Source organism: Amblyomma maculatum, chromosome 1 (assembly GCF_055883805.1).
Source record: "Amblyomma maculatum isolate TAMU_Amacu chromosome 1, ASM5588380v1, whole genome shotgun sequence".
Lineage (NCBI taxonomy): Eukaryota > Metazoa > Arthropoda > Arachnida > Ixodida > Ixodidae > Amblyomma > Amblyomma maculatum.
In genome coordinates, this window is record NC_139344.1 from 149,070,068 (window position 1) to 149,085,803 (window position 15,736).

The 15,736-nt window shown below is 46.3% G+C and overlaps 1 protein-coding gene across 5 annotated transcripts in view; it reads right to left on the reverse strand.

Moving 5' to 3' along the window:
• Positions 1-1,834: 1,834 nt before the first annotated feature.
• The window catches only part of Dip-B (Dipeptidase B), a 107,107-nt gene continuing 93,205 nt past the window's right edge, over positions 1,835-15,736 (reverse strand). For all 5 annotated transcript variants that reach the window (XM_084589248.1, XM_084589252.1, XM_084589250.1 and 2 more), the window contains 5 exons: positions 15,410-15,528; positions 15,239-15,322; positions 15,066-15,173; positions 14,402-14,533; positions 1,835-3,501 (listed from right to left, as the gene is read on the reverse strand). In XM_084589248.1, the coding sequence (XP_084445374.1) occupies positions 3,373-3,501; positions 14,402-14,533; positions 15,066-15,173; positions 15,239-15,322; positions 15,410-15,528 (572 nt within the window). In that variant the 3' untranslated portion in view covers positions 1,835-3,372. The remainder of the gene's footprint in view (positions 3,502-14,401; positions 14,534-15,065; positions 15,174-15,238; positions 15,323-15,409; positions 15,529-15,736) is intronic.

A 15,736-nucleotide genomic window follows, 5' to 3' on the forward strand; every position in this document is an offset into this window, starting at 1 on the left:
GCTTCGAAGCAGCCGTGAAGCAAAGATTTGCAACTATTTCAAAGCAAATAAATGTAAGAAAGTTGCAAAGTGTGTTCAGTGTGTGGTAGTCCACCGAGCAAATGCAATATGCAAGTGAAAGCTATAATAACGCTTTTGCTATAGGATATACCCTTCCTTTTCGTATGTTAGCCATAGGATGCCCACGTCGAAATAAGGTCTGGTTAGCAAACGGGAATGTGGTACCCTGCTTATAAAGCACCTCATACAAGAGACAAAAACTGCTCTCCAGTGCATGTCCTTTATAAAGGGATTCAACTGTATATTGAGGCATTTTAAAAATGCCTTAATATAAAATGACGTAAAATACCTTGTCATATTTTTCTTCACATCACTCACCAAAACAATCATATTCCTCATTTATTGGCGCTCTCTGAAGATGGAAAATAGTTGCGTTTTTATCGGTCGTGCTACCTACTGGTACCCGCCTACGTTTCGCGGTGTTTTAAATATACTCCACTTATGTAATGAGATACAATAGTTTAACAAACTGTTCTACGATGTTCATGACCACTGTGCAGTGAAAGACATCATAGGCATACTATGAAGCAAAATAATTGCTTTAATACCTTTTGGTTTCATGTATTCCTATAGGCGCTAAGCCCTCTTTTCACCTCTAGTCGCACCAGCAAAGCAACGGTAGTGCCACCGCATCTTGTTTGCGTCACAGATCGGTGTTAGTCTTTACCTCTCCTCTCGCGAGACACACACACTGCCACCTGCAGTTCTGTTCCGAGACAGAACATGCTACTCTTGCCGAACCCTAATCTGCTGGCACAGATCAGCATAATGCTGTTAGTTGACTGTGGACACAGGGAGACTATTTGTAATGTGTGCTTAACCATGTTGGTCACCCTTCCTCGTCCCTTCCAAACTTGTGTCCAGTCTTCTCTAAGAGCACCCTCAAATGCTTCCACGTTGCACAAAGTGCCTTACCTCAAATATATTTTTTTCTCCTTGCAATTTTCGGAAAACTCGAAAATCTAACGAAAAGTCATCAGCACAAAAAAAAAAGTTATGGGCCAGAGATCCCAAGCTGCCTCTCCTCAGACTTCGACTGGAGCTGCAGGCACCTTTTTGCAAACTATTTATTACTTGTAAACAACTGAACAAACTAATAATAAAAATTAGCTGGTGGTTTAATTTTGGTTAATCCCAGAGGGAAGCGAAAGCTTCATGTGCATGGCTATGCTCCTTGCCAAGTTTGGATTAAACACACTGTGCGTTTCTCCAAACGTAAAGCCTGTTCTTCATCAGTCTCTTCGGCATGCCGCCTTTTCAGGGCCTCATTCAGACGTGCCTTCGCATTCTGACACGCTACTGTAGCAGGGTGCTTGTCCTCCTCCATCTCGCGGTGTTGTAACCTAGGCAGGAGCCTGGGGGCTCTTGATTATGCACACATCGCGCTTCTAGTGCCTTCTACTTACACGTCACCTCATATTACCTTGACCTTTACAGTGGCCATGGGCCAATTGGTGGCTTACGTGACTATGCCCCAGTCAGATGGCGACCACCAGTAATGTGATCTTGACTGTTGTCAAGGGCCACTTGATTGCCTACGTGACTATGCCCCAAAGTCATATGTCGACAACCAGGTCACGTGACTTTGCACTTGACAGTAGTCACGGGCCTCTTAGTGATCTATGTCCCAAAGTCACATGGCAACCACCAGGCTTAACACACAAGTTTGACCTCTAAATCTCCCTCAAGGCAAAAACCGTTCATACCCGACGGCTTGAACTACCTGGCATAGTAAAGATTTCGCTTCAAAAACATAAATACCACACGGCAACCGTTTTGACAAAGTTTCAGATTTTTATTCTCAGAACATACAAAATAATTGTACATTTGAATTTGAGGTGCCTGCCAAAGAGCAGGTGATACATAACAAAGCTCCAAACTCTTGAGACAACCCATCATGTATACAAGCAAAAACTAAAATGCGGCAAACGTCGATGACTGCCACAAGAAAGCAATAAAAGAATAATCTCACTTTCGTCCTCTGGCCTGCGAATAGAATTTATCTCAAAAGTCAATCCGAAGCAGGTGCCCCGTAGACTCATATATATTCAGAAATGCCTAAGTGAGGGCAGCAATGAAACAGGGAAACACAACAAAACTCAAACTCTTGAAACAACCGCTAATGTATACATGAATGCGTCATAGTTGAACCTTGATATAACATAGTTTTACGTGCAGCGAAAAATTTCGTTAAATCGCAAATTCTGTTACGCAGAGCTTTCCATGTTCTAGATGCCGAAAAAAAAGTAAGAGGTTAATGGAACGCTGCTAGTAGATGGGAACTTGTAAATTATGAATTCAGGAAAAAAGCAAGAAATTCTAGCAATAATAACGCTAACAAGGGTACCAGATGTTGTTTTGTATATCAGGAGAGCAATGGGTGATAGCAAATCGACGCGAACACATCTTTTTTTGCTCATGTGAGCAAAGCGCGAGGGCATCGCCCATGCCGGCATGGCTGTCTTCGCACGGCAATCTTTTGTTCAGGCCCCACATAAGCATACCGTATTTACATGCGTAATGAATTTGCTCCCACTTTTACTGCCAACTTAAAAAAAAAAATAAAAGAAGACGCTTGTTGTTAGCGTGTTCCACCATTGCCCGCCGTCGCAATGCATTTCTTGGCAGAGTGCCAAGATTCTGCACAGCGAGAACTTCACGGTGCGAGTTAGCTCCAGTGATAGGGTAAAAGGAGGGGGGGGGGGGTGGAGGTGGCTTGCTGGGTTCGTCCAGTTCAGTGTCTTCCCTATATCACGGAACGATTAGGGCGGTGCGGTCCGCTGCCGCAAAATCACTGTAAAGTGTGCAGCAGCAAACGTCTTTTGAAACGAACAATGCTAAAAGCCTGCGTCATGATCGCGGCTGACCACATACTTTCTTTTGGAAGGATAGGCAAATGTCGTTTAACAAAAAAAGTCTACTTCTTCCCGCATATTGAACCCTCCCCTCAAACTGGCGTCGATGTCAGGCAAATGCACCATGCAGTGTGTCTCAGCTAAAGTTTTAGTTCTCATCCAATTGCCAAGGTGGCTGCTGATGCATGCGATGCGCGAGGATTTCGTTAAATCGAAATTTAGGCATAAAATTACTTCGTTAAATCGCAAAAAAAATACATGGTTTTGAATTGGGCAGAGATTAGGGAGTAAAAAAATGTGCTACATTGCGAATTTCATTAAACTGAGGCTCGTTATATCAAGGTTCGACCAGAATAAGCAAAAACTGAAAAGGCGCAAACGTCAATGAGCAAAACAGGAACAATCTCAGTTTAATTAAGAATTAATTTACAGAGTCAACCCAAAGAAACCGATAGACTCAGATGTCGAGAAATGCCTGCGTGAGGGCAGCAATGGGCGCACCTGACGGCACACCCGGATACGGGCCCGAGCTAGCTGCAATGTCGATGTGAGAGTAGCAGAGTGGCTTCTTTGAGTCCACGCCGTGCTGCGTGGAAAGAATATATGGCGATGTAAAGTCACAAAGCTGTCTTCAATGCAGATTTGTTTATAGACTGTTTTTCATGCATTGCAGCCCACTCGCACACCCAACCTTGAGAGTGGAGAGCAACGTAATATGCCCCAGCAAGTTGTTTCACTGTATGTACCATTTGCTTTATGTCCTATGAGCTCGGGTAGAACAAGATAAAGAAGATGGAAGATGGAGCACTGAACAAGGGTTGAGGAGGAGTCTCAGCTCGCAAGCCGAGTTAGCGTTTTGACAGGGGGGGGGATGAAGACAAGTCCCCTTGTCGAAATATTGGCTCAGTTTGCGAACTGAGGCTTGCTTAGGAGCTGGAGAACAAAAGTGGAAACAAGGTTCAACATTCTCCAGCAGAAAACAATGCCAACTGCATCAATAACAACAATTAAAAAAAAAACATTATTTTATATTAAGGACACCTCTTCACTCCTCGAAGGTGGTTTGACGAAAATGAAACCCCGAGGCGCGTTATAACTCCGCTGCCTTATAGAACACTGTACTGTATTGATTCTCCACACATTAGTACAAACCCATAGCCCTGCTGCAGCACGCAAAAGTGGTGTCGTGGCGTTGCATGCTTGATGCACAGGCTACCCTATTTATTCGAATCTAGGCCGGTAGTTTTTTCAAAAAAGAAACGAGATATAAAACTCTGGGGTTGGCTTAGATTCGAAGATTTTGTCTTGGGGTTTCATAATCATGAAATAGGAAAAAAAAAGTAGCATTCAGGTGGTGCCCCCACGGAACGCGAACAGAAGACAAGCCATCGCCAATGCCGGCCAAAGCACACACGAGCACTGGCTGTCATTTTGGCCTTGTCTTCTCGTGAACTCGTGTGGTGTCCTGAGTGCATTCCGGGAGTTTTTAGACGTGCAGTTCTTTCACCAACACCATGGCACCAAGCAGGTCACTATAGCACTGCCTTCAATTGAAAAGTTATATCCACTGCAGAAGAATCGTTAAATCTTCAAGCCAGGCGGGATTTCGGCGTGGATGAAAAGAATATTCGCCATTGGAGGAAGCAGCGTGATAAAATTTTTGCTTGCACCGCAACGAGAAAGACTTTCGTAGGACTGAAGAAAGGCCGTCATCCCGAAGTGGAGTCGGCACTGACCGAGTTCGTCAAGTTGCAGAGAGCAGCGGCACTTCCAGTGACCACGGAAGTGCTACAGGCCAAAGCAAGAGAGCTGGCAAGAGTGCGAGGCATTCCACGGGATCAGTTCAAAGCCAGCAGGGGTTGGTTGCAAAAGTTCATGGAGCACTTTGGCTTCAGCCTCCGACGTCGCACGTCTATCTGTCAGAAGCTGCCGAGCGACATTGAAGAGAAGCTGATCTCGTTTCAGTGATTCATTGTGAAAAAGAGGATGGAGAACAGCTATGCCCTAAGGCAAATGGGAAACGCTGACTTAGCGCCCGTATGGTTTGACATGCCAGTGGAATACACCGCCAACGAAAAAGGGGCGAAGGAGGTGAAAGTGCGCTTGGCCGGATATGAGAAGCAGCGCATGACAGTGATGCTGTGCTGCACAGCGGATGGCCACAAGCTATCTGCCTATGCAATTTTCAAACGAAAGGCGCTTCCAGCTTGGGAGGAGTTTCCTAGGATTGTGATCATCCGTGCTAATGAAAATGGGTGGCTGACTAACGAAATGATTGAAGAGTCGATAAGAACAGTTTGGGAGTGGCATGCAGGGGCCCTCTTGGTGAGACGTTCACTCCTCATCCTGGACTCCTACCATGACCACTTAACTGACGGCATAAAAGCTGCACTTGCCAAAACAGGTACTGACGTTGCTATCATGCCTGGCGGCATGACAGGCCAGTTAGACCTCTAGATGTACGCCTTAATATGCCTTTCAAGGATCGGCTGCGCAAATACTACGTGGATTGGCTTGGTGAAGCGTGCGAGCTTACGCCAACAGGTCGTGTAAAGCTTGCATCGCTGAGAGTCGTGGCCAGTTGGATTTCTGCAGCTTAGGATGATATCCCTGAAAGCCTGGTTGCATGCGCATTCCGCAAGTGCTGCATTTCCAGTGCACTTGATGGCACCGAAGACTGCACTCTACGAGGAACTCAGCAATGACGAGTACTGAGCTTAATAATGTAAATAAATGTTGTTTGCGTTGCTGTACTTCTTGTTCGCAGTTAGGGGAACTCGCAGGCCGCATGGCCAAATAAAGGATTAAAGCACGTGTGACACATCCAAAGAGATAGTGATGGATGCGTGGAGCTCCGTTTGACGACACACTCCGCACATAGATTGCCCATCGCGCGTCGCCACCGGCACTGGCCGACAATAATGGAGAACCATGCTAAATCAGGCCCTACCTACTCAGGAGTGTCGGCACCATATAGGCACGCGTCGGACTTCCTTTTTCCGGGCCTAGACTTCAGCAAGCATACAAGGTCACGGCCGGTCTCAACTGGAAGTGTGCGCTCCACTTGAGACCAGTCGTAACAAGGTGCGTGCTCAGAACTCACGGCCCTCGGCCTTGGCCAGGGAACCAGGAAGGAAAAACATACACATCTGCTGCTGCCCGAGTCAATGGCGATCTTCCCGATCGCTTCCTATGTGCAACCTCACGTCAAAACCGTCCAATACGTCACAGGGAAGTGCGAGACTGACATGTGAAGAATAAAAGCGAGCGGTGAATGTCAGCAGTTCTTAGAGATGCTCCCTTCAGAAGAGGATGGCATAGTCTTCAACGGGGAAAAACGGACGGCACCGGCCACATGTTCTGCGTGCTCCGGGAGCACAATCCCCACAAATTCCAGAGCAACGAAACAAATTTGCATGACAGCTATTATGAAAGTCTTGAAATATATGCTAAGTTATGTTGTTGTTGTGTTGTGTTTTATGGCGCATAAGCAACTCAGGCTATCATGCGCCAAGCACAAGGTATATTATGGTTTTTTTTAAAAGGAATGAAGTGTTAAGATATCATAGTTTGTTCAGGAAGGATGTTTCTTCTAAGAAACTAAAAACACATGAAATGTCTACAATTGCATTCTCTCCTAGGAGAAGTGATGGATGGAATGGTATCTGTTTGGTGTAAAATAGAGTGAAATGCTTTTTCCGTAGCTTTTCGAGTTTTTTACATGAAATTAAAATGTGGTTTATCGTCAGTCCATGTCCACAGTCTTCACATATGGGTTCATCTTCTTTTTTGAGAATGTAACTATGAGTAAGATGCGTGTGTCCTATTCGAAGGCGACATAATATTACCTCCATGAAGCGTTTCTGGTGACTGGATGACTTCCATTCTTCGACAACTGGTTTCACGACGTGTAGTTTGTTGTTTATTTCATTTTTCCATGAGGCTTGCCATTTTTCCCTGAGCTTTTTTTGTATGAATTTCAAAACATCTTTGCGTGGTACATTTACTTTTTCTATTTTTGCTTTTCGGGCAGCTGCTGCACATTCGTCAGCTGTCTCGTTACCTACGATTCCGACATGGCTAGGTACCCAGCAGAATTTAATTTTGTAACCTCGTGTTTCGGCTGATGTTATACAATGTATTATTTTTCCCACTACAGGTTCTGTTGCATTTTTAGAGTGTAATGCTGTGATTAAGCTGAGGGAGTCAGTGTAGATTATACTCTTTTCAATATTGCATTTTATTATTTTTTCCACAGCTATGGATATGGCATAACTTTCTGCAGTGAACACTGATGCACAATTGGGCAACCTAACTGTTTTCTGGCGATTGTTTTCTACGACACCACTACCAACATATGAGGTAGTTTTAGAACCGTCGGTATAAAATGTATTGTGGTCTTTGTATTTTTCCTCTAATGTCAGGAATTCTTGTAATATGTGTTCGTGTGGAGTTTGTTGTTTGTCAAACTGTGTTAAAGTAAGGTCGCATACACAGGGAAATTTATACCAAGGGGGTAATGGATCAGGGCATTGTGCAATGTCGGGGAGTGTATCGAGTATTTTTATTTCTTCGCACATCTGTTCGAAGCGGAGGAGGAGGGGTCTGACTGCTTGCGGTTTGTTGTTGAACAGGGTTCTGGACGGGCACTTTGTTACTATGGGGTAGCAGAGGTGTGTTGGTAGCGAACAGATCTTAAGAATGTATGAACAAGTTAGCATGGTTCTTCTGTCCTCAAGAGATGGTTCGTTGGTTTCTACATACAGACTTCGCACAGGCGACGTCCTGTATGCCCCGGTCGAAAGACGCAGACCTAGGTTGTGGACTGGGTCTAGTCGTTTTAGGTATGAGGGTCTTGCGGAACCGTAGACTATGCAACCGTAGTCCAAGCTCGAACGTACAACTGAACGATAAATCTGCAGAAGGCATGTCCTGTCGGCTCCCCAGCGTTTACGTGACAGCACTTTGAGTATATTTAAAGATTGGGAGGCTTTCTTTTTAAGGGTGTTTATGTGGGGGAGGAAAGTAAGCTTTCTGTCGAAAGTAATGCCTAGAAAATTATGTTCGTGTTTTACTGGGAGAGCAATGTCATTGAGGTAAACTGTAGGGTCCACTTGCAAACCTCGTCTAAGTGAGAATAAAACGGCTATTGATTTCTGTGCAGAGAACCTGAAACCATTTCTATCTGCCCATGTCGCTAGTTTATTCACTGTTAATTGAATTTGTCTCTCACACGTTGATACATTAGAGGATGTACATGCTATTTGTAGGTCATCGACATAGACTGAATGCATGATGGTCGTTGGGATTATTTTTACTATGGAGTTCATTTTTACTATAAACAGCGTGGTACTCAAGATGCACCCCTGAGGGACACCATTCTCCTGAGTGAAACGTTTTGACAGAGTAGCACCGAGACGAACTTGGAAAGAACGGTCGGACAAAAACTCTTTCAAGCATTTTAACATTCTGCCGCGGATGCCAAGGTCTCCCAGGTCACGTAGGATTCCATACCTCCACGTCGTGTCATAAGCTTTTTCTAAATCAAAAAATACGGCAAGGCAGTGTTGTCTGCGTATAAATGCTTCTCGTACCGTATTTTCCAAGCGCACAAGATGATCAGTTGTCGAACATCCTTTTCTAAATCCACATTGGCGTGTGTCGAGAAGTTTGCGAGATTCAAGTGTAAACATGAGCCTGATATTTAGAACACTTTCAAACGATTTAGCGATACAACTCGTTAGTGCTATGGGCCTATAACTGCTTGGGGATGTTGGTGGCTTTCCATGTTTCAGTAACGGAACAATAATGGCTTTCTTCCAGGCCTGCGGTATTTCTCCTGACATCCATACCTTGTTAAAAAATTTTAAGAGTGCTTCAACTGAGGATTCAGAAAGATGGGCTAGCATTTGATAGTGTATTTCATCTGGGCCTGGTGCTGTACGTTTGCCGGAAGAGAGAACTGTATTTATTTCTTGTAGTGTAAGGGGACTGTTGTATGATTCGTGAACGCTGCCAGTAGTAGGTAATTTCTGTCTTTCTGCTTGGCTTTTATACTTTAAAAATGATTCTGAATAATGTGATGAGCTAGATACCATGAAAAAATGTTCACCTAAAATGTCCGCTTGCTCTTGAATGCTTGTCTGGGTATTTGGGTCTGTAAGGAGAGGAACTGTAAACGGGGAGTACTTGCCATTTAATTTATTTACTTGTGCCCACATATCCTTGGATGTTATACGACTGTTTATAGAAGAGATGTAATGCTGCCATGAAGCTTTTTCAGCAGTACGACGCACATAGCGGGCTTTAGCTCTAGCCTTTTTGAAAATTAGGAGATTTTCTTGTGTGGGGTACCTGCGAAATATACTCCACGCCTTATTTTGTTTTTTCTTTGCCTCCCTGCAGTCTTTTGTCCACCACACTTTACAGTTCTGTCTCACAACTCCAGATGATTGAGGGATGGCTTGGCGTGCGGCGGCTAAAATACAAGAGGTAAATCTTTCATTTAACTCGTCGACATTAAAATCTTCGGCAAATAGTTTTCTCAAGTCGGCTTTCTCTTTAAAAAGCTTCCAGTCTGCTAAATGCAGCTTCCAACATCTTGGTTTGGTTTGAATTATAGATGGTGATGATGTTAGACTGATTGTTGTAGGTAGGTGATCACTTCCATGCGGATTATCTAAGACATCCCATTTAAAATCGCTAAGAACCGATGATGAGCAGAAAGATAAATCAATAAAACTCAGTTTACCGGAGCTCGGGGAGCAGTAAGTGGGTTTTCCGGTGTTAAGTAAGCAGATATTATTGCACAGAATAAAGTCTTCTAAAATTTGGCCCCTCGTGTCAGTTTTTTCACTGCCCCAGAAAGAAGAGTGGGCGTTAAAATCGCCAACTACTACGCATGGATCTGGCAGTTGGCTGAAAAGGTCTTCGATATCATGGAGTGTTATTTTTAAGTGTGGCTCTATATAAATACTGCAAATTGTGATTGTTTTATACGTGATAAGTGTGGCAGCTACTGCTTCTAGCCGAGTTTTGAGCCTATGTTCACGAGATGCAATATTGTTTTTAACTATGATGGCAACACCGCCCGAGAGCCTGCATGCCTGCTCTCGATCACGGCGGAAGACTTTGTATTTTTTAAGAATATTCACATGTAGAGGACTCAGGTTTGTTTCCTGCAGACATAAGGCCACAGGTGAATATGTTGCTAAAATGTCTTTTATGTCGCTTAAGTTATTAAGCAGTCCCCTGCAATTCCAGTTTATTACAAAAGCCATCTTAAGCTATATGAGTAAAATAGAGACTACGTTGTTTTTGGCCCCGTGATTCGGGGCTTGTCCTTTTTTGCACGCTCTAAGGAGTCCCGCCGTCTTGACGGCACAGGACTACCCTGTGTTGTCGTGTCCATCGCGTCTTCAGACACGCTGGATGACCGCGGACAACACACCGGAACGCTTGAAGTAGGCCTCCCCGTGTGAGAAGAGGCCTTGGGCCCCGCAGACCTGGAAGGTCGCGAAGCCTGCTTTGGGGGTGGTGGAGCAGCGCCAGCTGCAGCCACCGTGGGCGCGGATGGCTCCACACCAGGGTCACTACCCGTGACCTGGGCGGGTGCCGAAGCACGCTGTGACGCCGCGCCCTGTTGCGTCACAACGGAGTAAGTTGGGCTTTGGACCAATGAAAGCCGCTTTCTCGCCTCTCCGAATGTAATGTTCTCAGTGACTTTTAAGGTTACAATTTCTTTTTCTTTCTTCCATGTTGGGCAGGATCTTGAGTATGCTGGGTGGTTGCCCTCACAGTTTACGCAAAGGTTTGGTTCAGTTTGGCAGTTGTCAGTGGCATGTTCATTTGAAGCACATTTTGCGCAGGTGAGTCGGCCTCGGCAGCTCTGGGAGCTGTGGCCATATCTCTGGCAGTTATAACAGCGACGTGGGTTAGGTATGTACAGTCTGAGTTGCAGCTTTGTGTATCCTACTTCAACGGAGTCTGGAAGGGTGCTCAGCGCAAATGTCAAGACGATGTGCTTAGTTTGGATCTCTTTGTTGTCTCGCCTGATCTTGATTCGGTAAACGTTGATGACATTTTGGTCCTTGAGTCCTTCGAGCAATTCTTCTTCGGTCAGAAACTTGAGGTCATTATCTGAAATGACCCCACGAACTGTATTGAGTGAGCGGTGTGGTGAGATTGTGACAGGGACATCACCGAATGATGTAACAGCTGCTAGCTTTTCGCACTGGTGGTTGTACAGCACTTCTAAGAGGAGGTCACCATTTGGTAGCTTTTTGACTTTGTAGCCTGGACCTATTGTGTCTGTGAGAGTCTTTGTCACAAGGAACGGTGAGACTTGACGGGCAGTTTTTTCTGCTTGTTCGGAGTGAATGACATGAAAGCGGGGGAAGCTGTTTACATTTTTAGTGAAAAACTTGTTCGTCACATCGGTGCGCCCTCTCTTGGCGGGAGGGCGATCAGTTGCGGAAAGGGAAGAAGCCATAAAATTTATTTTATTGTTCGGTTATGGTACCAGCCACCCACCATGGAGTCCAACAAGGGGACGGGACAGGTGCCTAAAAAAAAAAAGCCCTGCCCACGCCAGCTGTATACCTTAACTATAACCTAATATGGCTCAACCCAGGGTAGTCAGCCACACAAGGTTAACCCTCGCCGCCGGGAAGTAAGGAAAAAACCAAGAAGAGAGTAGAGGACAGGAGAGTTGTAGGATAGATGACAGGAAAGTGAAAGATGGAGAGGAGGACAGGAAAAGGCGACTGCCGATTTCCCCCGGGTGGGTCAGCCCGGAGGTGCCGTCTATGGGAAGCGTGGGCCAAAGTGGTGTGTTGCCTCCGCCGAGGGGCCTTAAAGGTCCAAACACTCGGCATCGGCTCAACCACCAGGATCCCCTTTTCCCCAGACACGACGATGCCACGCACGGCTAAGCGTGGGTGCTCGGGGTCCGTGGTGTCGCACAAAACACACAAACACCTGCTTTAACAGGTGCCCCCTGCGGGGATGCTAAGTTATGATTCTCCGTTTTATTAGCTAGGAATCCAGTCAACAGCAGCCATTTGCATGGCAGCTACTATAAAAGCCTTGAGATATATGTTATATTATGATTCTCCGTTTCATTAGCAAGAAACCCAGTTGACAGCAGCCTGCCTCCTTTCTCCTTTTTTTTTAATCACCAATCTGACCATCTTAATCTTGGCACGACTATGTTTGCCCAACGAGACTAGGCTTTTATCGAGACTATTTTGTACCATTTAAAAACTGGGTCCAGCAAGCATGAAGGTGACGAGCTTCTGCAATGTGCTTTTGCACACCTTGCGTGTTCCCATGCCATAGAGGCAGGATAACAGCAACTGCACTGAGTATAAAAGATATCGCCAGTGTGGAGGAAAAAAAAAAGTCACTGACAAGCATCATTTTGAAGGCACTAAAGCAGTACTACAGAATTGGTCATCGGAAGTGCCCGATATTCTGCACGAGTCTAATCGACACGGGGAAGCTTCATCCTGATGTGTGCCTCACGCGGTGAAATGCATGCTGGTAAGTTTCGACGAAGCCAACTTGCAATGCGCTTCCGGCACTAGAGCTGGGCATGAGAGCCAGATTTGCCATGCCACTTTGAGCAGATTAAGGTCCATTTGTCAGTATGAAATTCTCCTCATGGGTTAATTTCACACGAAATGCACATGAGTTCACACTCGACCCTCCCCTATTTAATCCCAGAAAACTTTATGGCTCTTTACGACACTGCCAAAAACGGACCATGTGACAGCCCTTTGAATTTTTCAGATGGGTAAAAGATGGTGTTTAAGCGTCCCAAAACGACTCAGACTACAAAGGATGCTTAGGTCTCCTGAGCCCCACCTGGGGTTCTTTAAAGTGCACTAATGTCGCACACTCCTTGGGCCCAGTAGGCGAGTCACCTCTAACTACTGAGCCACCACGGCGAGGCGAAAAGCGAGGTCTCACTAAATATGTAGGGAGAAGATTGTCACCTGCTAGGAGTGGCAGATGGCACGCGGGACTTCACTCTACCAAGGCTGACATGTGGGCCGTTACGTCAACAACTACAGTGCTGCAATGCATGAACAGGCGCCTATGAGCTGTGCTCTAAAAATGGTTCACAAGAATGTGAAAGGGCTTAGAGGACTATGGCAAGTACTTACGAGAATATCTGTTGAATATTGAATGTTTATTAGTCCACAGCGCCCATCCTATGCAGACGTGTTTTTTATGCCCCTTTTAGCCCTGCTGGTTACAATGTGTCACAAAATTGTGCCTGCCCTGTTCTTTCCTCTCTTTTGCGGCAGTGAGGATCCCGGCGCGGTGGCGGCGAGTTCGACCCCCTGTCCGGAATGGGGCTTTCACCGCGTTCCCTCCGTTTCCTTTCTTTTCTGCCTTGAGCACTTTAGTTTTATAGTGACGACTGGGCCCGGCCTTAAAAGGAAACTCGGTCCTGGCCGCCCCACCTGGAATGTGGACCGCAGCGACTGTCGCTTACAGGGAGGGAGAATAGACGGCCTCCTACTGTTGGGCTGTCCATGCGCTCGGTGAGGCTTTTGTCTTGGTCATTTCCTGTTTTTTTTGTTTCGTGGAGCTGGCTTCTTGGAGGTGTTGAGTGGAGCGCATCTTTCGCTTACTAGCCTCTGGCCTCGCATTACACCAGCTGCTTTTGCTGCGAGGAGGCAGCGGGGACAGAAACGCGCGCAAGTCGGTTTTGAGAAATTGATGTGTGCGGACGGGTGCGTGAGGTCAGCCAGGGTGTGCGAGGGCGAACCAGGGTCGGTCAGTGAGTTTAGGCGGGGGTCTGTCGCAATGAGCGCAGTGACAGCGGCCCCGAAGACACAGAGCCCCAGACCGCCTGAGTCCACAACATCACCTCAACCCCCAGCAAGCATCTGCAGCCCAATGTTCCCTGTGACCGGACCCTGCCAAACCGCCGCAGCTAAGCCACCGTTTCCTGCCACTCTCTCGAACTTTCTTCTTTATCTCTCTTGCTCTTTTGGCCTCATCTAGCTGTTTGGTGTTGTAGTCATTCCCGCATGAAAAGTTGTATTGTCATCTCTGTTTTTGTTCGTTTTATGTTAATGGCTGTTGCCTGCTTCATCTTTCTTTCCGATACCTTTATCACATTGTTATCTTGTTGTTGTGCATTGTAACAGTTCTTTTTTTTTCTTCGTGCGTGTATACAGTAAATTTCATTGCTCCAATCTTGCGTACGTTCATGTCTCCGGCCAACGGCCAATCAGGCGTGGCCCCTATCGCCATTCAGCGTCCGAATCTGACCAGAGGAGAAGTTTGTCTCTCCACCCTCCAATGTACGGAGAGTGCAACGGTGTGCAGGTTGGCCAGAATAATTATAATTTCAGCATCGGCCAACTGACCAGCCACCCACCAATATCCTGACATGATGCTGCTGCTTTCTCAAGCAGCCTATTGACAAGAGGGTAGAAAATGCGTCCAAAGCATGAAAAACACCAAACCTTGGCCAAGCCTGACACCGTGGTGAGGAAGGCGGCCGGCATCTGGTGGCCACGTGGGGTGCGCGAGGATGGCTCGTTGTTGCACTGCAGCACGTCCTCGTACTCGGACTGACCCCGCACGAAGTCGTAGTCCTGCGCGGAGACCCAGAGATTCTGTACATCAGGCACTGTCCAATTAGCGCAGACAGCCACTGCTACAGATCAAGCACACGAGGAACAACTGCGATCCAGCAACAAGCGCGAAATCGCTGCAACCCAGCCAAAAAGACGAGACAACTTTCCACGGAACGTGAACAGGGTCCCAATGAAATTACACTGGAAACTGGCAAGCTGGACTTTAAAAGATGAGAGCCAGTTGTATTAGGCTGCCAGCTGGCATTGAGCTTCTCCACTCATAGCTGCCAGTCTCTAAATGGCCCGATTTATTTTGCCTGGCATAGAGAACGACTGCGATATAGATACTGAGCTTCACTCAAAAACACTGCGCTCAAAAAAGACGCCACTCATGTTAGCAAAAAAGCATTATTCGACGGGACTCGGGCAAAGTGACACTGAGATGGTTCTACCGCAAATTGAGTTGGCGCTACTCTCACCCCCATGTTCCTCTGCATGCAGACGCATTACCAGTACACTCAGTGCTAAAGAGAGCAGCTTTCACACTGACCTCTCGGCGGAGGGTGGACACCTCGAACATGTCGCCGATCTTGTCCCCAGCACTCTGCACGACTTTGCTGACATTTTTCAAACGAGCAGGACCATTGTCGATGATGATCTAAAAAAGTATCCGTTCTTTAGTACTGTGACCATTAGGTCTCACAATCCGCACAAAATCCTTACCGAGTAGCCGTCCCCAACAGCCATGCATGCGTGTCCTGTCAGAGTAGCAATGCTGAATATGTAAGGGTTCTTCTCATTGAGAGCCTGCAGCAACGACAAGAAATCCAATCACTACAGCAAAAAGTAAACAGCAAAGAATGAAACAGTTGGTCCTCACTGCATGAGCCTTACCTTTTCCTTGAACTCGCAGAGAAGGTCGACCATTGCCAAGCGTCCTTCGGCATCAGTATTTCCAATCCGAACGCGGACACCCGCACGCGACGTAATGATCTCATCTGACACATAGCAGTCTGCAAGAGAAAGGCAAGTAGCGCTTTTTAGTGTCTGCGAATTTTTATTTTCCTTTTGAGTCCGTTATTTTTTTCTGTTACAACTGCCTAGAGTGCAAAGGTCATTTTACAAAGAATGCTCAGTAAGCGCTGCCTCTAGGACGTAACTTTCTTTATGAAGAGATGGAACTGAAAGAAGCTATACATTCCAGTGGGGGGTCTGATGGTC